Source organism: Neopsephotus bourkii, unplaced genomic scaffold (genome assembly GCF_033783945.1).
Source record: "Neopsephotus bourkii isolate Nb327-2 ecotype Australia unplaced genomic scaffold, CSIRO-AGI_Nbou_v1 NB_1542, whole genome shotgun sequence".
Taxonomy (NCBI): Eukaryota; Metazoa; Chordata; class Aves; order Psittaciformes; family Psittacidae; genus Neopsephotus; species Neopsephotus bourkii.
The window spans coordinates 1,540,202-1,566,149 of record NW_026902018.1 but is presented as its reverse complement, the minus strand read 5'-3'; the positions used below and the strand labels follow the sequence as shown (position 1 = coordinate 1,566,149).

The 25,948-nt window shown below is 54.5% G+C and overlaps 1 protein-coding gene across 1 annotated transcript in view; it reads right to left on the bottom strand.

The window, feature by feature from the left end:
* Positions 1-25,948, bottom strand: part of KSR2 (kinase suppressor of ras 2) — a 79,134-nt gene that overhangs the window by 42,327 nt on the left and 10,859 nt on the right. Inside the window, exons 4-7 of the mRNA XM_061370524.1 lie at positions 21,198-21,702; positions 8,080-8,261; positions 884-953; positions 170-253 (exon numbers count right to left, since the gene is read on the bottom strand). Of these exons, the coding sequence (XP_061226508.1) occupies positions 170-253; positions 884-953; positions 8,080-8,261; positions 21,198-21,702 (841 nt within the window). The remainder of the gene's footprint in view (positions 1-169; positions 254-883; positions 954-8,079; positions 8,262-21,197; positions 21,703-25,948) is intronic.

Sequence of the window (25,948 nt, the reverse complement as noted above, 5' to 3'; positions counted from 1 at the left end):
GCTCTTCACCCAATTTCATGCCTCATTACAGCATCCTATAAGGGTGGGCTGGAGAGAAGTTGGTTGCTTTCCCCATGCCTGTGCCCCCGCTTGGCTGCAGCAGTGAAACCCCAGTTATCCCCATCCCAACAGGAAGGAGCAGCCCCACAGCTCCAGCCCCATGCCGTACTTGCAGTTCTTGCATTTTAAGCCGAACAACATTCCCTTCCCGCAGACGGTGCAGGTCTGAGACATCCAGTACTTGGTGGAAAACCTGAGGAGAGGGACACAGAGGGTGGCCAGAGAGAGAAGAAGCTGAACCACCCCATCCGTGCTCCTGCAGGAGCAGCTCCCAAGCCTCCCCTAACTCCCGAGCCCTGATTTATCCTTTCCTGGCTGCCTTTGTGGGTGTTGAGGCATCATTCTAGGGGTGCCAAAGCACAAATCTGAGCTCCCCCATGTGCAGAAGGGAGACCAAACTGGCCAGGATGGGCATTAGGCACTGGCTGGGTGCAGCTCCCCATCCCTGCCCTGGCCAGAGCCCCCCAAAACACCTCCCTGCCCTGGGACCCCAACGTTCCAGTCCATTGGAGAAGCTTCTGCCCCATCGAAGAGCAGAACCAAGGCTATTTCTAGAACTTCTCCTCCTTGAGGTAGATATGGAAGGGCAATAATCCAGAGATGGGAAATGTGCTGAAGGTTGGCAAGGTCATGGATAATACACGACTTTTATTGACAGCAACTCCAGCCTTATCTAAACCAGATCTGAACTGAGATGGAATTTAAATGGGCAGCACAGCCCAGCATAGGAAACTGGGGGAACAGCCCCGAGCCCCCCCTCCTGGACCAGGGATGGAAAGGGAGATGCTGCTCGCCGGCATTGGTGGATTCACTGCTTGGGTACCTGTGTTTTATGGAGTTTCCTAGATCTCGACGGGGGATCTGCGGGGACCAGCGAGGCACTGACAGCGTATCTGCAGGAGAGGAGAGACAGGGAAAACCATCAGGTGGTGACAAGGGTGGCAGCTTTGTGCGAGGGGAGCAAAGGATGCACACAAAAAAGAGGGGTTAACCCTTTAGACATGATCCCTTTCTGGAAAGGAAGAGATCTCTGCCCTTGTGCTTGGGGCTGCAGGACACTGGAGTCTCCTGCTCCCCCCATCATAACCCCCAGCACCCACTTTGGGCCAAAGAGAGAGGTGTGAGGTGATGCGCCCACCCCATGTGCACACAGAGAGGGGTTGCAAAGCTATCGGAGCCACATCACGATGTCCAAACAAGAAAGGGAGAATGAAGCTGAAGCTGCATCCTTTATTAACAAGCCACCATCTCTTGCAGTCGTGGCTGAGGAAAGGCAATTTAACTGGGTGTCAAGGAGAAGAGCAAAGTGAAGAGCAAAGCCTCAGCACTCTCCTAAGGGAAAAGGAGGGAGGGAGAAGGAGCAGCAGGACCCTGGCTGGGTAAGGAAGAAGAGAGAAGTTCATCAGCGCCTGCTTGGGCTCCACATCCCCTTCAGCCTCAGCAAGGGCACAGACCCTGCTCCTCCTCCTCCTCTGCCACAGGAGAGGTGCTGCCCGCAGGCTGCCAGCAGTGGATTCAAAGGCTGGATGTTCAATAAGGGCTTCCAGAGGTTTCCCGTGCACCAGCGACCAGCCCCATCACGGATGCGAGCCGGGCCGTTTGCTCAGCACGCTGTCAAATCCCTCACTAAACACACTTCCAATATCCCCCCTGCGAGCGGGGAGAGCCACTGTTTGCTTTAATATCCCCTTTTAATATAGCGGGCGGCGTGGTGCTTTAATTGCACTCCCTTTCTGAAGGTTACATTTACATCCCCCTTCCATGCAACGCCGTTAAAAGCCTTGGGAGCATCCTAAACCACATCCATCCCCAGCACCTCCCTGCTCTTACTGCACCTCCTCATCCTGCTCACCCCTCAGGCAGAGCTGGCAATGAAGATGTTGAAGGGCTACGAAGTCAATTAAGGTAATTGCTGCCCCCAGCCCCACCGTGGCTGCTTTACACATGCCAAGATCCCTGACCACGCTTCTCACCACCTCCTGAGCCCGCATCCCTCCCTGTACCATCTGCAGCCTCCTGGGGATGCCCACCAGCCCCAGAGATGATGCTCGGAGGAGTGGGACCGCTCCACAGGCAAGCACATCCCTCCCGCAACATCATTTTGTCATCAGTGAATCACATCAGACAAGTCAGTCCCTGTTGCCCATCCCCAACGCTGGTCCTTGATGAACCGAACACCTGGACAAGAACAGCTCCTCTCCCAATATTAAATCACATCCTCTGCTTTACCAGCCACAATTTATTTCCACTAAGGTTCTGATGGCCTCAATTAAATCCTGCCATCCTGGCGAGGAGGAGAGGGGACGCAGGCAAAAGCATCTGAGCCTTTTAATTACTTTCTAAATGTGCTCGCTGCAAAAACGTATTAAAGTGTATCGGGGATTTTAACCTCCTACCAGAAATGAGCCCTACGTGATTCACAGCTCATTATGCTCATTAGAGGGAACGATACATGGAGGATCGTGGTGTTTAACAATAGACCTGCTCATTGTAGGAGAGAAAACAAGCAAAGCAGGGCAGGAGGGAGGGAACAGCCCGCAGGGTTTGGGGGGCTTTGAAGCTCATTGGTGATCCTCCCTTCAACTTGCACAGGTGAGATTCCCACCCAAAGGAAAAGCTGGTCCTCCCCGTGCAATAGGGCATCAGGGTGATGCCCAAAGGGAAGGTGGAAACGCAGCAGCCTCTCAGCCAGCACAAAGGGAATGTTCTCCTCAAAAATCCACATTTGCCACAATTAGATGTAAATGCAAGGAAAAGCCCTTCATAGGCTCAGGATCACACCTTGCTGAGGGCAGGGGGCTTGGCTTTGTCATAAGGACCCTATGATGGAGAAGTGCCAGACCCAAGGTGCTGTGGCTGCCCCACAGCATCAGGATGAGCTGGTCCTCGTGAGCTCTGAAGCATGACAGCCCATTCCCCACCTCCCTCCCTCCTCCTGCTGCCGGCAGCTCAGCACCCCACGCAGTGACCGTGAGCAACTGATGCCTCCCGACCTCCCTGCCCGCGTGTCAGTCATTACTCACACGTTTATCACCATCAACCTCCTTTATGGCTCGATAATCAGGGCTCTCTCAGCCATCACTCCCATGTGTGAGGGCTGGTTTAGGATGGTTTTCCCCTTCTCTCCTCTTCCGAGATGGAATTTAATGGGCACGGGTGTGATTTCCCACAGTAGAACGCAGCTGGTACCCATTGAGCATCCAACGGGTCCAAGCATCATCACTTCATCACCTCCCCATCACCTAGAGGCACCCTGAAAGGCTAAACCCTGCTCCTCAGTGGAGCAGTCCTACCCATTGATCCCCATAGAGCACCCAATGCCAGGGGATACCACCCAGACACCCCAAAACCCCCACTGCTTTCCTTCCCCACAGCATCGCACCGGCAAAGGTCAGGGCTCAGCCTTGAGCCAACAGCCCGTGCCTGATGGGATCAAGGGAGACAGGGAAGGCGGGAAGCGCCCGGATGGGGGGTGACAGCCGCCTCCGGCACGCCGGTGACAGCAGACACAGAGAGGAGCCCGGCTCGCCGCGGTGACAGGCAGCGGTGACAGGCACCACCGGTCCATGAGTGGCACCCGCGCGCCTTGGAGGTGACAGGGACCTTGGCCGTGACGCTCTCCTCGCCCCCGCTGCCACCCCGGGTGTGGATGTTTCCCCTTCACTCCCTGTCTGTGCGATGCATGGGAGGAGAAGAGCAGCCAGAGCTCCCCTGGTGCTTTGGGTTTGGGTTTCCACCCTCCCTTGGGGCGCATCAGGAGGGCAGTGATACCCCCAGCCCCAACACCGTCGCTGAATACACCAGGGGCATCACCTGGGGATGGTTCGTGCCAAACCACACTGATGGGGACCGTGCTTTGGCACGATATTCCCCTCCTTCGCTTCCTGGCACCTTTCTGGATGCCCAGGGAATTGGTGTGAATGTGTTATCCATCACGGCGACAGCCCCACAAACAAACCCTCCTCCTCCTACTACAACAAACGGCGTCAGGCGATGCTCACATTATGAATGGGACGGATAAAATCGATGGAAGTGCACTTGGAAAGCATCCCGGGATGAATCACCGCAAGGCTGAGGGACAGCCAGGAGACTTTGCACTTGTCTGTAGACATCCTACAGACCAGCAGCCACCCTGAGCAGCCACCAAAACACTGCAGGCACCAACCCCATTGTGCTTGAGTCCCCCAAAGAGATTATGTGGTGACACCAGGGTGAAGCCTCCTCCCAAAACAGCTCAACAATCCCATGCAAGACAACCACAACAGGGATGATGTCAGGTGTATCTACCACAGCACACCCAGGCAGAAACAGCAGCCCGGGGCCATACGATGGGGAATGATGCTGGCAGAGGTTCATTGAATCAGCCTGGTTTGAAGGGACCTTAAAGCTCATCCAGTCCCTCCATAAGACACCCCAGACCTCACTCGAGCTGGCTTTAGGGACAAACTAAGAGGGGAGAGATCCCCAAAGGGCTCAGACACAGCAGCAAACTGCAGCAATGCTCAAGGCAGCAGCTTCCCCTCCCCATGCCACAGAATCACAGCATCAACCAGGTGGGAAAAGCCCTTTAAGCTCATCCCAGCCCAACCCCAGCACTGCCAAGGCCACCACTGACCCATGGCACTGAGGGCCTCATCTACACAGTGCGTGAACACTTGCAGGGACCATGTAGGATTCAACCTGAGGGTTTTGTTTTGGTGTGTTTTTGTGTGTTTGTTTGTGTGTTTGGGTTTTGTGTGGGGTTTGGTTTTTGTGGGTTTGGTGGTGTGTGGTTGTGTGTGGGTGTGGGTGTGGGTGGGGGTGTGGGTGGTGGGGTGTTGGTTGTTGGTGGGGGGTTGGGGGGGTGTGGTGGGGGTGACCCCCTGGGAAGTCCCCTGTGAAGGGGATTTGGGCTGGAACAAGGTTAAGGAGAAAGGGTTGGAAAGGACCTTAAGCACTTCCAGTCCCAACCCCTGCCATGGGCAGGGACCCCTTCCACTGGAGCAGCTTGCTCCAAGCCCCTGTGTCCAGCCTGGCCTTGAGCACTGCCAGGGATGGGGCAGCCACAGCTTCTCTGGGCACCCTGTGCCAGCGCCTCAGCACCGTCACAGGGAACAGCTTCTGCCTTAGATCTAACCTAAATGTTGGCCCATTCTGGAGAACACCAAGCAGGGGACCTGCTCTGGATGCACACGGTGACAGTGGCTGGATTTGCAGTGGAGAGGGAACAGGCAGAGGAAAGCAATGCCAGCCACCTCCAGGACACCCAGGTAACAGAGACACAAACATGAACCTTTGCAGTCAAAAGGAGAAGATCCAACCTGATTTCTGGTGCCTGTAGCCAAGTCATGGGGTGTTGAATCCTAAATCCTGTTTCCAAGTAACAACACGTCCCTGGTGGTCACTTGTTCACTGTGAGGGACCAGGTGCACCAAGAGAGGGGCCTGGATGCAGCCAGACAAAGCATCTCCTGTCCCTCCCTCAGCCATGGGCTGCTTCAGGGCTAAGCTGGAGCTCAAGAGCACCCCAAAAGTCTTTACTTCCCTTCCAAGGGAAAACACCAGCTCCAAACCCAAGTACACAGGGATCCTGGCCCTGTGTAGAGAGGACTTTACCCCTCCAGCAGGACTTGTGCTGCAGGAGAATGATGCTCCTTCACAGCATCTTCCAGCCCTCATGTTCTTGCTGTGGCAATCAGCACCCATCAGGGCAAACGGGCTGTTAAAAACAAGCGAGGGGCATCCAAACCCGCATCCGAGTGGGACCAAAGGTGATTCAGATGGGAGCATGCTCCTGCCACAAGCAGCAAGACATGCTGCCTGTTGTAAAGGGATCACTGAGAGACAGCAGGGAGAGAAGGGTCTGGCCAAGGGCTCGCTGGGCTCCTCTCCTGCATCTCAATCCATCAATGACAATAGTTTTCTCTTTCAGTGCTTAGGGAAGTCGTTCCACATCAATCCAGGGCACACCAGGTGATGCCAGGCTGATCCCAGCAGGGAAAAAGGGAAGGGGCATTTTGCTGTTGGGGTTTTATAAAGGTTTAGGTACCTATGGTCATAGGGATGGGATATTAGGGAGCAGCCTTCCAGTATCTGAAGGGGGCTATAAGGATGCTGGAGTGGGACTCTTCATCAGGGACTGTAGTGATAGGACAAGGGGTGATGGGTTCAGACTGAAACAGGGGAACGTCAGGTTGGATCTAAGGAAGACGGATGTGCCAGTTTTCCTACAGGGTCACAAACCAGAGAGCAACCATGGAGGCAGACAGAAACCAGGGATGCAGCTCCAGGACAAGGCCACCAGTACAGAATGATGCAGAAATACAAGAGAGATAGGAAAAAAACCCATTGTTTTTTGGCCTTCTCTCCTGTTTTCCCAACAAATCCCTGAGATTAAGGGTCAGTGAGTGGACGAATGCTGAACCTGCCAGGACTAAATGGTTTCAGTGATGCTAAAACCTCTCCATGGAGATCAATGTCTCATATCTAGCCCACACAACAAACATGTACAGCAGCCAAGAAAGGTGGTGAGCCGAGGGAAATGCAAAGAGACACCTTTCCAGCAGTGCTAGTCACTTGATAGCCCATCACTTCTCATCGCATCCCGTTCCTGCCATGCCACATTCCATCAGGTTATGACACCGTGGGATGTAATGCAATGCAGCAAGACACGGTGGGGGGTTGTTGAGAACAGGTCTCATTTCTTGGTTTCTGCTCTGCTCATCTCTATTGTTCCAGACTGAATTCAGCTGATGCCACAGGGAAAGAGCAATGGAAAAATACCCCTTGCTCCAGGCAAACCTGCTGAGAGCCAGGTCCATGGACATCTCCAGATGCCCACAGAGCTCCTGACAGGTCCCACTGTCCCCAGAGCTAAAGAAAGGGGTGCAAAAGGATGCCAGAAATGGCTCAGTGAGACTTCAGTGACCCCCAACAGCAGCTGGTTGGTGTAAACCAAAGACAGAGAGAAAGAAACTGGAAGGGGTTTCCCTTGCAGAGGTGTCCTGGTGCTGCTTCCCACCATGGTGTGGGGTAAGGGAGAGGAAAACCTGCTGGTGCCGGGAGGCTGGATGGGAAGGGAGGGATGCTCCCTGTAAACCCCTTCTTCAGCCAAGAGGCAAGCAGTAAAACCACTGGAAGAACCCAAACCGAGCCAGGATGAGCACGTTTTGGGAAAGCGAAGGAGGGAAAGGCTGGGATGGGGAACGTGGCAGAAACGCAGCATGGATGTGGAGCTGGAGGAAGCTTTCAGTTGAGCAATGGAAGCAAAGGGAGCTCTTGGCATGCAAATCACTCCCAGCAGCTGCTGCACGGCCTCTGGGAGGGTTTTGTTTGGTCTGAGAGCTTGTGAAAGCTTCAATCCCTGCTGGATCCATCAAGCACTGCTCCGAGGCTGGGGAATAAGGGCCCGGCTGGCTCTCCCCAGCCAACAGCAATGCCCTGGGTGAGCACATTGATCCAACCCCCCCATTGAGCTCCACCAAGGGCAAACCCCACCAGTTAGACCCACAGGCAGGATTGCAGCTGGATGCTGGCATCAGGCTCTATGGGGTTTGCACCAGACCTGTCTGCATTGGGGCTGCCTTCATCCAACACTCATCACTTTGGCTCAAAACCCCACGTGCAAGAGAAAAAAGCATGGAGAAGGAGGAAAGCAGCCTCCTTGCATGAATGTAAAACCACAGCTGGATTTACAATGGAACCCATGGAAAAGTCACTCTCAGTGATGGGCAGTGTCACCAAGCATGGAAGGCTCATGGCTTCTCCAAAGGGCAGCAGCCACCCTCCTGCACCCATGGTACTGCAATGGGGAAGCAACTCCGATTGCATAAATCAGTATTTGATGTGACAATGGCTTTGTATATAGACAGATTTCATCAAGTTTCCAGGCTTATGCTTGCCCAGAAGCACCCACGTATCTCTAACCACTGCTGCGATGCATCCAACATCCTCCATCAACCACTGGAGACACCCTGCGCTTCCCACAACCACATCATCCATCACCCATCACCCACCTCATAGAAGGGGACCTTGGACTTACTTGCTGAGAAGGTGGCTTCGGTGTGGACAGGAGGGGTGGAGGGGAGGAAAGGGGGGTACCCCACAAAGAAGGAGCGGAGGGAGCGCTCGGAGAGGAGCGGGGAGCGCTGCGCGGGGATGTTCTCGCAGCTCCCCACGCTGTTGTGGATCTTGAGGTTCAAGGGCTTGTTCTTCTTCTTGACTCTGCAAGGAAAAGGGGGAAACAGAGAGAAAAGTGAAGGGCAAGGAACTGGGAGGGGAGAAGAGCAATGCACCGAGGGACTGGTACCTCTAGGATGGCTGCTCATGTGATGCTCATGTGATAATCAAACCCATTTCCCTACAGGAGCTTCCATCCCTCCTCATCGTCAGGAAAAGGCAGTTTTCATTAAGGAACACAAGAGCTCTTCCTCTCGCAACATCTGGATGAAATGGGGCAGTTGGTCCAAAAGCCCCATCGCCACCAGCCTTATCCATCCCCAAAATCACCTACTGCCCACCATCCCTTCACACCGGTCACCCCTCAGTGCCTCATGCCCAGAGATTGCCAACACAAACCTGCTGGGGCCTCACTGATGGTCAAAAGGTGGGGTTGTGCTCTGAGCCCTTGAGCATCATTGCACAAGACCCCAGGTAACTGCCTTGTCCCCTCTGGGACCAAGAGGGTTGGATGTGGTGCTGTGCCCATCACAGCTCCTCTTTATAGCAGCTCAGAGGCTGCCAGCCTGGGTCTCCAAGGCTCATCCTCATCCCAAAACAGTGGCAAAGGGGGGAAACTGAGGCATGGAGAGATTATGGAGCAGATTCAAGCTGCTTATTACAGTACCTAGAAAGGACTTAGGCACTAAGCTGGAAAGATGCTGCTCTCTGTGCATCCTAACAGCACTGGTCCCAGCTCCTTCCCACTAGGAGCAAGGCACCCAGATCACCGGAACCCTATAAAACCAGCTTCAATTCTATGGCCATTTAAAGTCACCTACATCCATTTTAGGGCCCAAGCAGGAGAGCTGAGTACAGCTGAGGGGTCACTGCAGCACAGCAGGTCAGCCAGGGTTAACACTGTGAGCAGCCCCAGCAGAAAGCCCAGGAACAGCTCACCAGGGCACAGGACCATGGGGCAGACAACCCAAAGCCCTGGGAGGTGTTCATCAGAGCAGGGGGGATGAGACACACACCTCTCATTTATCAGCCCATTCTTCCACCTGCCTTGTGCTGTGACAAGGACCAGCATCACTTCAGTGGCTCACAGGGACCCAAAGTAGCCCACAAACCTGAAGGGTTTGCAATGCAGAGCGATGCTGACAGCTTGAAGAGCTGGGATGCAGGTTCCTGGCTCTGCTCTGCTTTGCTGGCTTGGCCGTTCCCAGCCTGGCCACACTGCAATAGTGCAAGGTGGAGAGGAGCAGCATCTGCCCTGCTCAAAGCAGGCTGCGGGAAGAGCAGCTCAATCCCATTGGAGATCTGGAGGATCTGGGGCAGAGATCCCCAATCTGAGCACTGGGTGGGCAGTGCGACAGCTCATGGGCATCATGGAGCTGGAGATGCAGTCAGCACTGATGTACAACTGAACCACAGCCTCTAATGCAACCCCTGCCTTTGATTCCAGAGGGCTGGAGCAGCTCTGCTCTGGAGCCAGGCTGAGAGCTGGGCTGGGGCAGCCTGGAGAAGAGAAGGCTCCTGAAGGGGAGACCTTAGAGCAGCTCCAGTGCCTAAAGGGGCTGCAGGGAACCTGGAGAGGGGCTTGGGACAAGGGCCTGTAGGGACAGGCCAAGGGGAATGGCTTGAACCTGCCCGAGGGGAAAGCAGTTGCTTTCCTGAACACTTCCACACCCATTCCCTGCATAGGGTCCTGCTCAGCTGCCATCATTCCAGCACCACTGACCAGAGCTCAGACACCACAGGAGAACCATCCTGCCTGGGGCCAGGCGTCTCCCACTGCCCTGGGTCCAGCAGCACCCATGGGCATCCGGCCAGGAGAGCAGATAGGAAATGACTGCAGCAGCCTCAGCAGAAGAAAATTAAACCACCCTTTAATAAGTTAATTGTTTCCTCACACAGGAAAAGCTGCTGCTGCCTTTGGGGTGGCTGCAACGGCTTCTTTGGGTGTGCTGGACATAGGGTCATAGAATGAATCACAGAACCCAGCCTGGTTTGGGTTGAAGGGACCTTGAAGCTCATCCAGTTCCAACCCCTGCCACAGGCAGGGACCCCTTCCACTTGCTCCAAGCCCCTGTGTCCAGCCTTGGGATGGGGCAGATGGTTGTTCCAGCCAGGTCCAACAGGACAACCCTTTCTTAGAGCTCATTGTGGCCCAATGCACAAGCAGCCCCATAGATGATGCTTTCCATGCCCCACCAGGGGGAATCTAAGTCCTAAACCCCAAGTCCTTATAGCAAACCTACCAATCACCATTGTGAGAAGCCCCAGAGCCAGACCAACCCTTCCATCACTGCCGCTTGATCCCAACCCAGTGCCATGACCACAGCATCTCCCCCAGCACATGCACGGCCCCAGCACCCACCCCATAGCACTTCCTGCAATGCACTGATTAGCCACTAATTCCATTTTTTCCACCCATAAATCAGTTCCAGAGCAAATATTAACCACGAGCATCATTTCCGTGCCAAGCAGGGCTGTGACAGCTCTCGTTATTAGGAGGGATGAGTGATTTTGGAGAGATGTTTCTCTCTCCATGTTCCTTTCAGGAATGAAAAATGAATTCAGAAATACACACAACCCCCATGAGCCAACCAGCTGAGGGTTGGCCACACAATGTCTCACTATGGCCTTGACCCCTCTTCCTTGGTCCATGGGCAAGCCCATGGCTGGGGTGTAGAGGATGTGGGCAGTGGGTGTTCCAGCACCATGCATGGTTGCAGGGAGCAATCCTCTGCCCCATCCTCCAGCAAAGGCAATGGGGAAGAAGGCAGAAACAGCAAATAACCCAGCACTGGAGCAGCACAAGCCCTGCAAGCACAACCAACCTACAAAGGCATCCAAGAGGTGATGCGGTTCCTCTGCTTCGCTGCAATCTCCTCTTGGATGCTCCAAAGCAGCCCCAAGGCCACAACAACCAACGTGGGGACAAGGCACAGAAGGAGCACCAGGACAGGGATGTGACACCCCATCACCTCCCAATAGGACTTTGAGTAAAGCTCAAAGCACTTCTGGCTATCAGAGGGATGCGCTTTGGCTGGTGACCACCAGGATGGTGCAGGATGTGGCCACCACACTTAGGGCTGCAGCATCCCAGCCCTGCTGCAAAAGCCTCTCCTCTACAAGCCACTCCTGAATCAGGCTTTTTCTGTGTCTCACTTTTCAGGTGGTGAGTGGAGATAGGGGTGTAAATCCCATGGGAGGATGAGGATATTCCTCCTACCCACCCCCAGGTCAACTTCCAGTATCCGGGAACAGCTTCACTCACCCCTGGCAAACATTCCTATTTCCTCCTCAGTTACCCAAGTGGCACCGCATGAGGTGTGGGGGGGAAAGCAAGTGCTGGAAATGCATCGTGGTTCTGCCAGCCTAAACCCCCCCCGAGTCCCCATATCCTGCATCCCATTCCAGGTCCTGCTGGGAATCACCCCACACACACATCCCCCCAAACCCATCGAGGACAGCAGAAGCAAACCAGTGGATTTCTTGTTTCAAAACAAGGAAAAACATCAGCTTAAGTCAGTTTTCCATAGGGATAAACCCTCTACACGGCAGCAGACCCCTTTTCTGAAGAGGGGGCACCCCGGACCTCACTGATGGAAACCTCAGCCGTGCAACCCCAGATGGATGGGGAGGGAGCAGCCAAGTCCAGGATGCTTGCAGGATGCAGACCGGGCTCGCTCGGCTGCTCAGGGGGATGAGGGGGGGTTGGCAGCACTAATCCCCCCATTAAGCACCATTTCACACCTCTCCAGACGCTGGGAAGTTCTCAGTGCTTGGCTCTGGAAGGGGGATGTAGGCGCTGCTTAAAGCATCCCGGTGATTACACAGGAATGCTGATGGAGAAGCAAATGCAGCAGGAGGGAAAAGGCTTGGCAAAGCCTGGGGCTGCGGTAAGGGGCTATTTAGATGGTGCTGATACCTCCCAGCCCTCGGGAAGGACCATTATCCTCCAGTCACAGTTGGGCAATCACTGAAATGAGACCAACCCAGCCGGGGAATGCAGCAAAACGCCAGTCAGGGACATGGGGAGTTAGTTCTGTACCAGCGAGGGCTCCTTCTGGCTTTAAAGGGTTTGTGGGGAGCAAAGAGGACCACGCACAGCCCATCTCCAGGCTTGAAGCCCCCCCAGAATCATGCAGGGATGGCAGGGAAAGCGCCACCACCGCCTCCTTTCTGGGCAGGTTCAGAGCAGATCCCAACTCTGAACATCCCAACTATTCCTTTTGGACACTCCAGGAGCCTCGGGTCCCTTCTCCATGCTCATCCCAGCCCCACTGCAGGAGGCTGTGAAGCCGGGCAGCCCCGGGTGCTCTGCCAGCACCATGCAGCCCTTGCTGCAGGGATTCCAGGCTTCCCACTGGGAAAACAGGGCTGGATCCTGCCCCACACAACCCTCAGCTCCGCGGACCTTTTCCAAGCTCACTGGTTCCTACATTACAAGCCCCACAGCTGCTCCTGGACCCACAGACACTCACTGGCAGTCAACCTGCTTAACGTAACCATCCCCTAACCCTCTGCATGGCCAAAACCACCCATACTTTAACCCATGTCTTCCTCATGCATCTCTCAACAGGGACACCAGACACAGCACCCTGCATCCCAACCCCCTAAAACCAGGGTCCACAGGAGCATCAGGGCTATGTTCTGTCCCAGCCTACCACGGATGCTCGGGTAGATAAACACCGTTATTTGGGAGCGATTCCATGCGCCGAGAGGTAAATGCCAACTATTAGAGAGGTAATTTCATGCAAGAATCTGCTAAATATATGATGGAGGCTTTAGGAAAAAGGAGGGGAAATAAAAGCCCCGCGAGTTTGAAGCGCTTAATGCAAATCCCTTCAGGTGCCAATCCAGCCTGAATGGCGCATCCCCGCCTGCTCTGTGCCATCACTCAAACGCTCATCACCGGCTGCGGGAAACAAATAGAGGGTTTCAAGAAGCGATGAAAAACAGGAGCAGACACCCAGGACAAAGGGCCCGTCACTCCTTTCAGCTCCAGCGAGGCTCTACGGGCATGGAAGACCGGTGGGAGGGCAGGGATTGATGGGGAATTGTGGTGCGAGGAAGGATGCGGGAATGGTGAGGATGCTCTAGGGTCCCCCATAGAAAGGTACCTGGTGAGGAGGCACGGAGTTTTGCTGTGCAAAAGCAGCTGGGATGTCTCAACCTGGAAGAACAGGATACAGTGGGAGAGTAGAAGGTGGAATATGTGGATGGGAACAGGAACCTCCCCTCTGGCAGGTTCAAGCCATTCCCCTTGGCCTGTCCCTACAGGCCCTTGTCCCAAGCCCCTCTCCAGGTTTCCTGCAGCCCCTTTAGGCACTGGAGCTGCTCTAAGGTCTCTCCTTAAGGAGCCTTCTCTTCTTGCCCCCAAACCTTGAGGAGTCTGGACCAAAACTACCACGGCTGGAGCCATCACTGTCAGAAAAGGAGGCACTGGGTCACTTTTCATGCCTGAAAACCAATGTAACAGCATCTAGACCCATTGCCACTAAGCATCCCTCCCCGAATAGCCAGGATAGCACGGGCTGCTTCAGCATATTCAGTGTTCAAGGCAAACACAGAGTTAAAGCCAGGGGATTATTTGAACCGATCTGAAGAGAAGAAATTCCTTCCTTCTACACCCAGGTCTGCACAAGCTCTGTGCAATACTTGCTTGATACCGTATAATGAGAATAGCCCCCAGACGTTACATTTATCCTCCCCATTACTGTAAGAGGCAACAAACCTCCTCCTCCTCCTCCTCCAGCCAGAGGAAAAGCAGGGCTTTCATATCAAAGCCTCAACAGTTAAATATTTATCCAAGTGCCTGTCCCCACTTCCCTGGATGGCTGCACTTTAACGTTCGAGTCCTACTGATCTATTATTCCCTTTTCCTATCACAAAGCAGAACTTTTTATTACAGCTGCAAATTATAGAGCTGGGAAACTCTTTGAAGGGAGCTTGAGCCAAGCAGGGGTTTTCTTTCCCCTCTCCCAGCACCCGTGTGCCAATGAGATGCTGCTGCAGGAGGGCAGCAGGAGCAGCGCATGGATAGACACAGGCTGCAGTGTGGAAGTTGCTCCAGGAGCTAATTGCCAGGATCCTGAAGCAGGATCCTGTTTCTCATTAAGCCCCTTCTGTTTTCTTCCTTTCCACTGTTCTGTTTCTTTGAGGGACACACAAGGGCACTGGGGATGAGCAACACTGGCTATGGGCAACTACGGATGCTGAGATTGAGTCTTCTTTAGCCACTTCTGCACCAGGTCAGTCCTGGGTGTTCCTTGTTTGCACTGAGTTTCCCATCCATCCCCTATAATCATAGCTTGGTTTGGAAGGGACCCTAAAGCTCCTCCAGCTTCAACCCCTGCCACGGGCAGGGACCCCTTCCACTGGAGCAGCTTGCTCCAAACCCCTGTGTCCAACCTGGCCTTGAACACTGCCAGGGATGGGGCAGCCACAGCTTCTCTGGGCACCCTGTGCCAGCGCCTCAGCACCCTCATCATAAAGAATTTCTTCCTTATATCTCCCTCTTTTAGTTTAAAACCTTTACTCGCTACAGATCCTATTGAAAAGTCCCCACCTTTCCCATAAGCCCCCTTTAAGTGTTGGGAGGCTGCAGTACAGTCTCCCTGGAGCCTTCTCTTCTCCAGGCTGAACAACCCCAGCTCCCAGCCTATCCTAATGGGAGGGCTGAAGACCAGAGGTCTCCATTGGTATTAAACCCCATTTCCCAGCCATCATCACCTTCATGCTTGCAAAACCCAGCTACAGAAAGGGATGTGATCAGCTCAAGCAATTTGCCTACACCACTGGCATTAACATGAGCAGAGTAACACACAGTGTGGCCCAGGCACCTGCACGAGCACTTGGACCTGTTTTGGGAGGAAAGCCCCGAGCTGGAGGTGCATTACCCTCACTACACCTCTGCAAACCTGCCTCTCGGAAGAGACTTGGGGCAATCTTTGCTCTGTGCTTTGCTTACAGGCTGCCTCTGGGTCTCAGGTTGCTGATGCACGGGGGGCTTGGGCAGCTCTTTCACTGAGAAGGAGAAGCCGGAGCAGTCTCATGGCTTTTGGGGAACCCTGCTCTCTCTGCCTGCTTGTATTTCACTTCATCATCGCCAAGGAAGCCACCAAAGCACTTGGCCAACACACCACCTGTTTGGGCCACAGCAATGGGTCAATGGGGACTTGTATGATGGTGATGAAATGAGCTCACCAACCTCCTGGACCACAAAGAAAAGGACAGAGGAGCTGCTTCATGTCCTTCCTGCATAGCTGCAACTGGAAGAGAGAACTGTGAAGAGCTCCAGCATGTCCTCCTGGCTGTGTCATGACCAAGAGCGGGCAATGCCTTTCCTATTCACCACACTGGGATATTGCCCACAGCATTTCATTTGCCCCCCCCTCCAGCATGGACACCATGGAGGCAGCAGTGCCAGCAGCAGGAGAGCTCTGCCACCTCCCACCTCATGGTGTTAATCCTTATCTCAGTCCATCACCACGATCTCTGTTTCCAAAGTGGCAAAAGGAAGCTCAGCTTCTCGCTAAAGCACACGGCGAGAAGTTTCTCCTCCAAGCACGTTAAAGCTGCTCTTGATGGGATGCCACAGCAGTAATTAACATTAATGACATAGCTAAGGAGAGCTGCAGCCCAGAGCAGTGGGATAATTGCAGCAGAGAGCCAGTTGGTTATGGAGCCTACCCATCACTGTCAAGCCGGGGTGTGCAGACCATACTTTGAGAGAGCTGGAGGCAAGCCAGGACCTGTGCAGAGCTCCACAGCCCTGACTCACCAAAGGCCCCGAGATGCATCACAAAGATGATTTGCAAACACAGAGAGATGCTGCTTGGTTTGCTATTCAAATCCCCTCACTTCAATGCTCTCCCCATTGCAGACGTACCAAGCGGGTCTCTACGTTTCGGAGGCCACACAGGATGAATAACACGATGCTGCAGATGGGTTATTTGCACATGTTGGTGGTGCCCTGCTGCATCCACCTGCTCTGCAAACAGCAATCTCTTGCTCATCCCCAGTGCCAAGATCCCACTTGCCTTTCCAAGGCTGGGAAATGTCAGACGCACCAAGCACGAGATCCATCTCAATGCTGCTCTTTCAAATCCAGCCCGTGTGGAATAGCAAATAATTGATCTACCTGCTAGAAGAGTTGATTGGCATTGATACAAGCGAAAACATCATTGTTAGAAAGGTTGCAGAGCAGCAGAATCAATGACCCATCTCTCAGTAACGTTGAATTCCACCTTAGATTGTTAACTCTAGGGACAGTGCAACCACGGGCTGCTTGGTGGGCTAAAGAAGACCTTGGGTCCCAGGTTTCTATAAGTCTGTGACTCAGTCTTACCTCCATGCCTAGAGGCCCCAAGTAGGATCTCACACCAGTCTTGACCAAGTGCTGCAGGATATATCCTGTTTCTCAGGGGGGTTTTCTGCTACATGGGATGGGGAAAACCACCCACAACACACAAAGCTTCAAGTTAAAGTTGGAAGTAATACAAGAGGAACATAAGGAAGGGGATATGTGCGCTATCACAAGAGCAGATGTGAACTTCACATCTGACTTCACCCATTCAGGGTATGACAGAGTCACAGCCTGGTTTGGGTTGGAAAGGACCTTTAAAGCTCATCCAGCTCCAACCCCTGCCACAGGCAGGGACCCCTTCCACTGGAGCAGCTTGCTCCAAGCCCCTGTGTCCAACCTGGCCTTGAGCACTGCCAGGGATGGGGCAGCCACAGCTTCTCTGGGCACCCTGTGCCAGCGCCTCAGCACCCTCACAGGGAAGAGCTTCTGCCTAAGAGCTCAGCTCAGTCTCCCCTCGGGCAGGTTCAAGCCATTCCCCTTGGCCTGTCCCTACAGGCCCTTGTCCCAAGCCCCTCTCCAGGTTTCCTGCAGCCCCTTTAGGCACTGGGAAAAGACTTGACCATGATACAACCTCAGGATCAATGAGGCACAAGGCAAGGAAGCCAACCATTGCATGGCTCTGGATAAACAGACTTTGTCACCAGAGCACCCAACCCTACCTGCACCCACACCTGGGATGGGATTGCAGTGATACAGGATAAGGAGCCTTCATTGAAAACACACCTACACCAAAGCTGCCTTGAGCTGCAGGAGCCTCCTCCCAGCCCAAACCTGCCCTGGGTGCAGCACTCACCCAGCCTGGGGAGAGCTCAGCATCCCCTGGGGCTCAGCTCTGCCGGGTCACGCTGCTTTAATCCACTGGGGACCTGCTCTGCTCCTCCCTCCCATCTCATCACCAGGGGCTGCTCCTTGAAAGCCACGGAGCTCATGAGCTTGGCCAAAGGAACCACAGCTGGGAAGGCAATGAGGTTGCTGGCTCAGCTCCCCTTTATATGGGTGTAAGGATGGAGAGGACCCAAGCACCCACCTACCCTGGGGCAGATCTCCCCTCCAGAGGCTGTTTTACACACTCCCCATCAAGGGTTAACACACACCATTGGGCTCAGTCTCAACCAACCTGACTTTTACTCCCCAACTGAGGTCCTTTTAAGCCCTTCCACTGGGTTGGGTTTTTCTCCTGCCTTCTTGCTGATGGATAACCATTAACTACCCAGGAAGGACTGAAATGGGCCGTGGAATTCGGGAGGTAGTAAATGGGCATTATATTCTCAAGCACTCTAAATGTTTTGTTTCCCTTGCAAGGCCATTCCCGGGGTGTTTATGGATTGTGGGTTTATGGAAGCCAGGGGATCTTTTTAGGAGTAATGGTCCATACTCCAGAGTTACGGTCAACAGCTGGAGGCTCCATGCAGGAAAAGCTGAGCCTGGAAGCTCAAAAAAGCCTTAACCCCTGCTTCAGAAGGTCTTGGCACGCAAAAGCAATGGATTAAGCCCTAGAAATAAACTCCAAACCATGAAATACAAGCAAATTTAGGAGCTGGCATCAAGAATCAAGTGGTACGTGGTGGCCTTTTGCTCCAGAGAGGACTCAGTCGCTGCTCCTGCTCTCACAAATACATGGTGGTGTTTTACTTCAGTGCCTGCATTGAATAATCTGTGGGGCAGCCCCACAGCACCCACGGCATCTTGCATCTGGGTATCCCTGGCTCCCCAGAGCCCATTTCCCCCCATCCTGAGACGGGGCTCACCAGGTACATCAGCCTGGGGGACACCAGCCTCCCTCCTGAGAGGGTTTCAGATGGGTTCCACCAGGGACCAGTCTGCAGAGAGGCAGGAATAGGGACAAATTGAGACCCAGAATCACCCCAGGAGATGCCCACGCACACTTGGGGTCCCCAGCAGTGTCCCCACACCATCGGCTCTCCAGGTCTAGCCCCTATTTCCATGTTGGGATACAAACAGGGAACAGAAAGCCATGATCCAAAGCAAGCCAAGAGCCCACTGGAACAGCTAAAACCAGAAGGGGTTGATTGGAGACCTGCAATCATAATTCAGGGATGAGCCCCATTTCGTGTCTGAGGCCAGGATGAAGCCTCCCTCTTACAGAGAGCACAGAGGACCCAGACACCGCACTTACGACACTAAAAAGAATCAAACCCACCCCAAAATACAGGTGCATTGCACAGACACAGCCATAAAACAGGAATTAGCTGATAGCAGCCCAAAAAGCCACTTTTTCTCTGTGTTACCCATCACATCCAGGCTGATGAACAGCTCAACTTGAGCACACCTCTGCTGGGGAAAAGGAGGAAGAGAAGAAGCTGCCTCTCTAATGCACTAATTATTCTCCCGAAGCACTAATGGGATTAGCAAGTGGGATTTAGTGGTTGTCTACTGAAAACCCATGAAGTGCCATTAGGGAGGATTCATCTTTTCTGTTCTCCAAGTGGCTTTCCCAAGGTTGGGACCCCTATATCGACAGGATGAACCCCTGGTAGAACGCACAGCATCGGCTGTTAGCATCGGCTCTCTCTTCCCTCTATTAATTCATTATCCATGGATTGTCCAACACCACCAGGAAGGGGAGCACCAGAGACACTGGACACAGACAGGGTCCAAAAGAGCCATGGTTTGGGTTGGAAAGGAGCTTAAAGCTCACCCAGTTCCAACCCCTGCCATGGGTAGGGACACCTTCCATTAGAGCAGCTTGCAGCCTGGCTTGGGGAATCAGCACCCAAAGGGGTTTTGCTGGAGTAAGGTCCAGACACCCATGTCCAAACCTCACCCAGACCCATATCAGGGTGAGCTGGAGCATGCGATGACCACACTGGGGATCAAATGGATGTGAGGAAGCAAGAGAAGGCTTTGCCCTTGGAGATGCCCACTCCATTAATGAGAGTAGGGCTTGGATAGGATGCTGGAACAGAAATATGAGAGGAGATGGGCTGCTCCTGTGAATGTGGGGATGCTCACCGGGATGGACCAAAGTAAATTCAGCTTCCCAGTGCCTAAGCATGAGGGGAAGAGTGGCCTTAGAGGATGCATTGAGCAGCCTTTAGATACCAACAGGTCACAGCCCTGTTGGATGCATTGAGAAGCCTTTAGACACCAACAAGTCACAGCCCTGTTGGATGCAGCCTTTAGACACCAACAGGTCACAGCCCTGTTGGATGCATTGAGCAGCCTTTAGACACCAACAGGTCACAGCCCAGACCAACGACTGCCCTCCCCATTTAATAAACACCCCATTTAGTGCAACAACCACAGCCCGGGGGATGCCGCAGCCTTAGGGACACAAGGGGGGAACAAGTGACACCAGGATGCTGCGGCCATCCCAAGCCCGTTCCAAACCTGTTCTGGTCTGCTCCTGCTCAAACTGGGGCAGACCCGGGTCTGGCAGCACAGCCTGCCCTGGGGCTCCTTCATCCCAACGCATCCTTGCAGAGAGGAGATGATGCCCCGGGGTGAGCATCGCTCCCCCCTGCCAGCCCGCACCGAGGCAGCATCAGGGCTTTCTGCACCGCTCATAGGGGATGGAGATGCAGCACCTTGGTGCTGGGAGCCCTTTCCCTGCACAGCAGCAGCCTCTGCCGGTGCCGGAGCCACAGAGCAAGAGCAGTGGGAAAGGATGGGCAGAGACTGAGGAGTCTTCTGCAGGAGCTCAAGAGCTCTTCTGAGCACCCTGTGCCAGCGCCTCAGCACCCTCATAGTGGAGAACTACCTTAGATCCACCCTGAGCTTCCCCTGTTTCAGTCTGAACCCATCACCCCTCGCCCTATCACTACAGTCCCTGATGAAGCTCCCTCCCCAGCATCCTTGTAGGCTTCCAAGAGCTCTTGAACACGCTCAAACCCACACACAGTCCTTACATCCCACGCTGCAGTATCAAAACCCCACCACCCAGCTCACCCATGCTGTGCTCCATGATTGCTGGAGCCCCTTGGTGCTCCCCATCCACCCCACATTCCCAGGGAGCAAAGTAGACACCATCCCAACAGCATCCCCAATGGGGTGGTGTCTACTTTGAGCTGCAAAGGGCTTTTCTACCTCAAAGGTGAAAATAGGATGTTGCACTCTGGTCTGATGTCCTCAACATAAGGACATGGAGCTGTTGGAGCAAGGCCAGGGAAGGCCATGAGGATGCTCAGGGGCTGGAGCAGCTCCTGTATGGAGCCAGGCTGAGAACATTGGGGCTGTTCAGCCTGGAGAAGAGAAGCTGCTGGAGACCTCAGAGCAGCTTCCAGTGTGTGAAGGGGGCTACAAGGATGCTGGAGAGGGACTCTTCATCAGGGACTGGAGTGATAGGACAAGGGGTGATGGGTTCAGACTGAAACAGGGGAAGTTCAGGTTGGATCTAAGGCAGGAGCTCTTCCCTGTGAGGGTGCTGAGGCGCTGGAATGGGTTGAACAGAGAGGCTGTGAATGCTCCATCCCTGGCAGTGTTCAAGCACAGGTTGCCATGCAGAGTGCCACGGTTTAGTGTGAGGTGCCCCTGCCCAAGGCAGCGGGTTGGAACTGGACGACCTTAACATCCTTTCCAACCCAACCCATTCCATGCTTCAGGAACCATTCCGAAGGCTCTGGGATGGGGCTCATCACCCCCCCCTACCCCATTCTTACTTGGGGGTGTGCGCCTCATCCACGCGGTGCCCCAGCTGGAACTCGTGGGACTTGCTGCGGTGCAGCGCGGTGAAGCCGGGCAGGAGGTGGATCAGCTTCCGCGAGGCCGGCGGCGGCGTCCCGGGGGGCTTCAGCTTGTTCCTGCGGCGCAGCGGCGGCGTCCCCGGCGGGGTCATGGTGGTGACGATGTTGGGGGTGCGCGGTGGGGGGTGAGCAGCGTGGCGCTGCCGCGGCGACGGCGGCAAGGACCGGTGCCCCGACTCCATGGGTGGGCAGAGCCCCGGGTGGCCCTCGACGGTCAAGCGGTCCACGTGGGTGTACATGGGTCCGTGCGGGGAGCCCCCGTGGCAGTGATGCTGCCCGCACTTGGGCTGCACCTTGGGGCTCGGCAAGAGGTGAGTCCTGCCCCATTGTGCTGGCTCCGCCGGGCATCCCGGGCTGTTCTCCTTCCCCGGCTCCGTCGTGGGCCACTGGATGGTCCAGTCCTGCTTGGAGAGGCTGCCGCCTGCAATAGAGCACAGAGGTGGGGTTATGGGGGGGTAAAAGGAGCCCCCAAGCTGGCAGTGCATCCCAAGTGCCAGCAGGAGGGGGCTGCAGCAGCTCCTGTATGGAGCCAGGCTGAGAACATTGGGGCTGCTCAGCCTGGATTAGAGAAGCTGCACAGAGAGCTCAGAGCAGCTTCCAGTGCCTGAAGGGGGCTACAAGGATGCTGGAGAGGGGCTCTTCATCAGGGACTGTAGGGACAGGACAAGGGGAGATGGGTTCAGATTGAAACAGGGGAGATTTAGGTTGGAGATAAGGAGGAAGCTCTTCCCTGTGAGGGTGCTGAGGCGCTGGCACAGGGTTCCCAGAGAAGCTGTGGCTGCCCCATCCCTGGCAGTGTTCAAGGCCAGGTTGGACACAGGGGCTTGGAGCAAGCTGCTCCAGTGGAAGGGGTCCCTGCCTGTGGCAGGGGTTGGAGCTGGAGGAGCTTTAAGGTCCCTTCCAACTCTTCCATGATTCTACAAGAAAGCTTCTTCATGTTACACACATGCAAATCCAAGCAGGTCCTTTACAAGCATTACAGAGGTGCTTTGCCCACCTTCTGAGCCCCCCACTTGTCACCCCCTGCCACCACCACCCCAAACAACCTATAGGGATGCGACACCCATTGCCCAGGCTGATGCTCCCATCTCCCTCCTGCAAACTTCTGCCTTGTGCTACCCCTTTGTGCCATTGGCATCAAGGAAGGCGACTGTAATTAAGTGGGGCTCCTCTCTGCAGCTAATTACTGATCCCTCCAGTGAAGGGCTGGTGGCAGCGAGCACAGAGCACCAAAGCCATAGACCCAACACAAGGTCTCTTCTCCAACACCTTTTGATCACCTCTGCCAAGAAAACCAGCACAAACCTAATTGCTCTGCTCCAAAAAGCCTCCTTCCCCAGCCCCTCTTTGATTAGGAGCTGCCTGGCCCTTTCCCAGCCTTTTCAAGGGGAATGTTTCCTTTCAAGCTCAGGAAGAAAAAGCAAAGGAGGAAAAGGGCTTTGGGGATGGGTTGAAAACACAGCTCTGCGGGAGGAGGAGGATGAGGGGGATTCATGGATCGCTCTCCCAGAGCACAAACTACAGCAAGTGCTGTGAAGCTGCTACAACCCCCCTTTGGCTCAGCAGGAGGCTCATAAAGAGGGAGTTAACACCTTGCTTTGATTAATTAAAGACAAAACCCCGCTGTAGGGAAGCCTTGGTTGGAGCTGCCAGGATGGAGCTGATGTCCAAACCCACCACGGGCACACACCAAAGCCCCTTCCTCACCAACACAGCGCAGTGGGGACACAGCGGGTGACAACTTGGAGCATTTCAAGCTTAAACAGGGGGGGTTCAGGTTGGATCTAAGGCAGAAGCTGTTCCCTGTGAGGGTGCTGAGGCGCTGGCACAGGGTGCCCAGAGAAGCTGTGGCTGCCCCATCCCTGGCAGTGCTCAAGGCCAGGTTGGACACAGGGGCTTGGAGCAAGCTGCTCCAGTGGAAGGTGGCAGGGACTTGGAGCTGGAGGAGCTTTAAGCTCCCTTCAACCCAAACCATGCTGGGATTCTGTGTCACCCCCCAGCAAACACAGCCCTGCATGGGGCCATATCCCCCTGAGCAAGGCCACCCTTGCAGGCACCATCACCCAGTGCCACCCATCCAGGCTGTCTCCTCATCCCCAGGGCCACTGGTGCCACCAGTCCTTGAGGCCACCCTGACTGGTGGGTTCATACACAGCCAGAGGAAGGCGGGCATGGGCAAGGAAGGACACAGCATCATTAATGAAACCCCCTTGGAAACCATCAACCACCTCTGGTTAATTAACCCACACACCAACATGCACGTATGCAAATCAAAGCGCTCCCCATTGGCTGCTCCACACTCATAGATTTGCATAACTCAACCCTGCAGCACCCCAGCAGTGATCAGCAGCAGTCAATGGAGGAGGAGACCAAGACCGCTTCCCACCACCCAAAACTCAACCAGGGCATCGTGGCCACCGCACCCCCCATTGTCACTGTCCCTTTTGAGGCTCAGAACACAACGGATGCCCTTGAGAGCAAAAGTAACTCATTGCAAGGGTTAAAAACACCCAGGAGAAGCTGGGAGATGCATTTTCCACACACGGATGCTTCCAGGAACGCTGCAGGTAACGGGCATCCGCTTGATGGGATGAGCTTAAACCGTGAACACACTTGAAAGGGAAAATACAACAACAGAAAGATCCCCAAGCTCTTCTTTCTGCAAAGCCTGTTACATGCTTTAGGATTTCACTCCGTACCAGGGCTCCCCCAGGCCTTGCTGCTCTGCCAGAGCAGATTCCCAGTTGGAAAAGCAAGGGAAGAGCTCACACAGCATCCAACTCCCCTTTATCCAGTTTTCCCCAAGCCCTGCTTGCCTCAGTGGTGCTGTTCACCCCTAAAAGCCTGTTTGTTTTGTGTGGATAGGGAATATGGATGGCATATTGAAACGAGCATCAGCCACAGCCGCCCACCATCGCTCCGACCCCATGGGCCACTGAGTCCCGGACACTGGCACAAAGGGAGATGCTCATCGGGGCCACATCTGGTTTTACTTATGTCTGTGATGCTGCTGCTGCTGCCCCCGTGCTGAGCCCAGCCTCCTCCATCCCACTGCACATCACCAGGGGAGAAGCCATCACTGAACCACTCCATTAATGTCAACAAGGAAACAAACTCCTGGGAGGAGGCAGAGAGCAGCAAACGGGGCTGGGATGCAGCAAAGAGAGATGGAATATCCCAGAATGAAGGGTTTGGGTTGAAGGGACCTTAAAGCTCCTCCAGCTCCAACCCCTGCCACAGGCAGGGACCCCTTCCACTGGAGCAGCTTGCTCCAAAGCCCCTGTGTCCAACCTGGCCTTGAGCACTGCCAGGGATGGGGCAGCCACAGCTTCTCTGGGCACCCTGTGCCAGCGCCTCAGCACCCTCACAGGGAAGAGCTTCCCTCACTGTGAAGCAAGCCAGGACCTTGCCCTGGTTCTGTGCACATCTCTGTTAGGTCATCTGGATGCTGCCTTTAGGGAAGGAGAGAGCTCTTGCAGCACCCCCCAGGGAGCAGTCAGGGTGGGAAGCTGCTTTGGGTACGGATCCCTACAGCCACCGGCTCCCTAAAGGGCAGTAAATTATTCCCAGCATTTTTTGCTTTAGGAAATGAAAGCAAAAGTTGCAGTTTTCTCGTGTGGAACAGGGGGGAAATGACTTTTCTCATGGTATTTTGTGTGCCCCAACACACATGGGTCTGATGGAGCGAGTGCAGAGGAGGCCATGGGGATGCTGCGAGGGCTGGAGCAGCTCTGCTCTGGAGCCAGGCTGAGAGAGCTGGGCTGGGGCAGCCTGGAGAAGAGAAGGCTCCTGAAGGGGAGACCTTAGAGCAGCTCCAGTGCCTAAAGGGGCTGCAGGAAACCTGGAGAGGGGCTTGGGACAAGGGCCTGTAGGGACAGGCCAAGGGGAATGGCTTGAACCTGCCCGAGGGGAGACTGAGCTGAGCTCTTAGGCAGAAGCTCTTCCCTGTGAGGGTGCTGAGGCTCTATTGCATGATACAGAGGAGGTTCATTCCATCACACTCTGCAGACACAGGGACATGGACACACAAAGAAGGACCTTTACACATCCCATAGCAGCTGCTCATGGCCTTGCCTGACCCTGCACCATCCCCAGCTCCCTGCAGCCCTCCCAGGGCCAGAACAGATCATGGATGTTCCACTCTGGATCACTGTTCCCTATGGGACAGCTCCCACCCTCCCGCAGAGCTCTCTCATCACAGCCCATCAGCTCCCCCATCCTATTTAACATTCAATTAATCCCTCTCCCAGCTCCAAACCAATGCTTTGGCTGCTGAGATCCCCCTGCCAAGGGGGAGGTTTCACAGCCAGAAGAACCCAATACGGACTTGTTAGCACGAGAAAGCAGGGCTTTAATGTGGGGCTGCCACTGGGTTTGATAAGCACAACACAGCTTTGGTTTATGAGGGTGCTCCAGGGCTTTTCGTGATGCATCCCCAGGATGCTTGGGGAAAAGGAACCTTCAAGCCATCAACATTCCTCCCATTTAAGCAATGAAGCAGCATCCCACTTCATCCCTGCTTCATCCCAGACCATCCCCAGGCAGAACTGGCCCTGGGAAATCAGATGCCTCTAATTAATGACTCAATAGATAGAGATTGATGGAAAAGGTTAATCCTGTACCTCATTCCTGCTTTATTAATACTCATCTTGGCTTCTAGACATTGA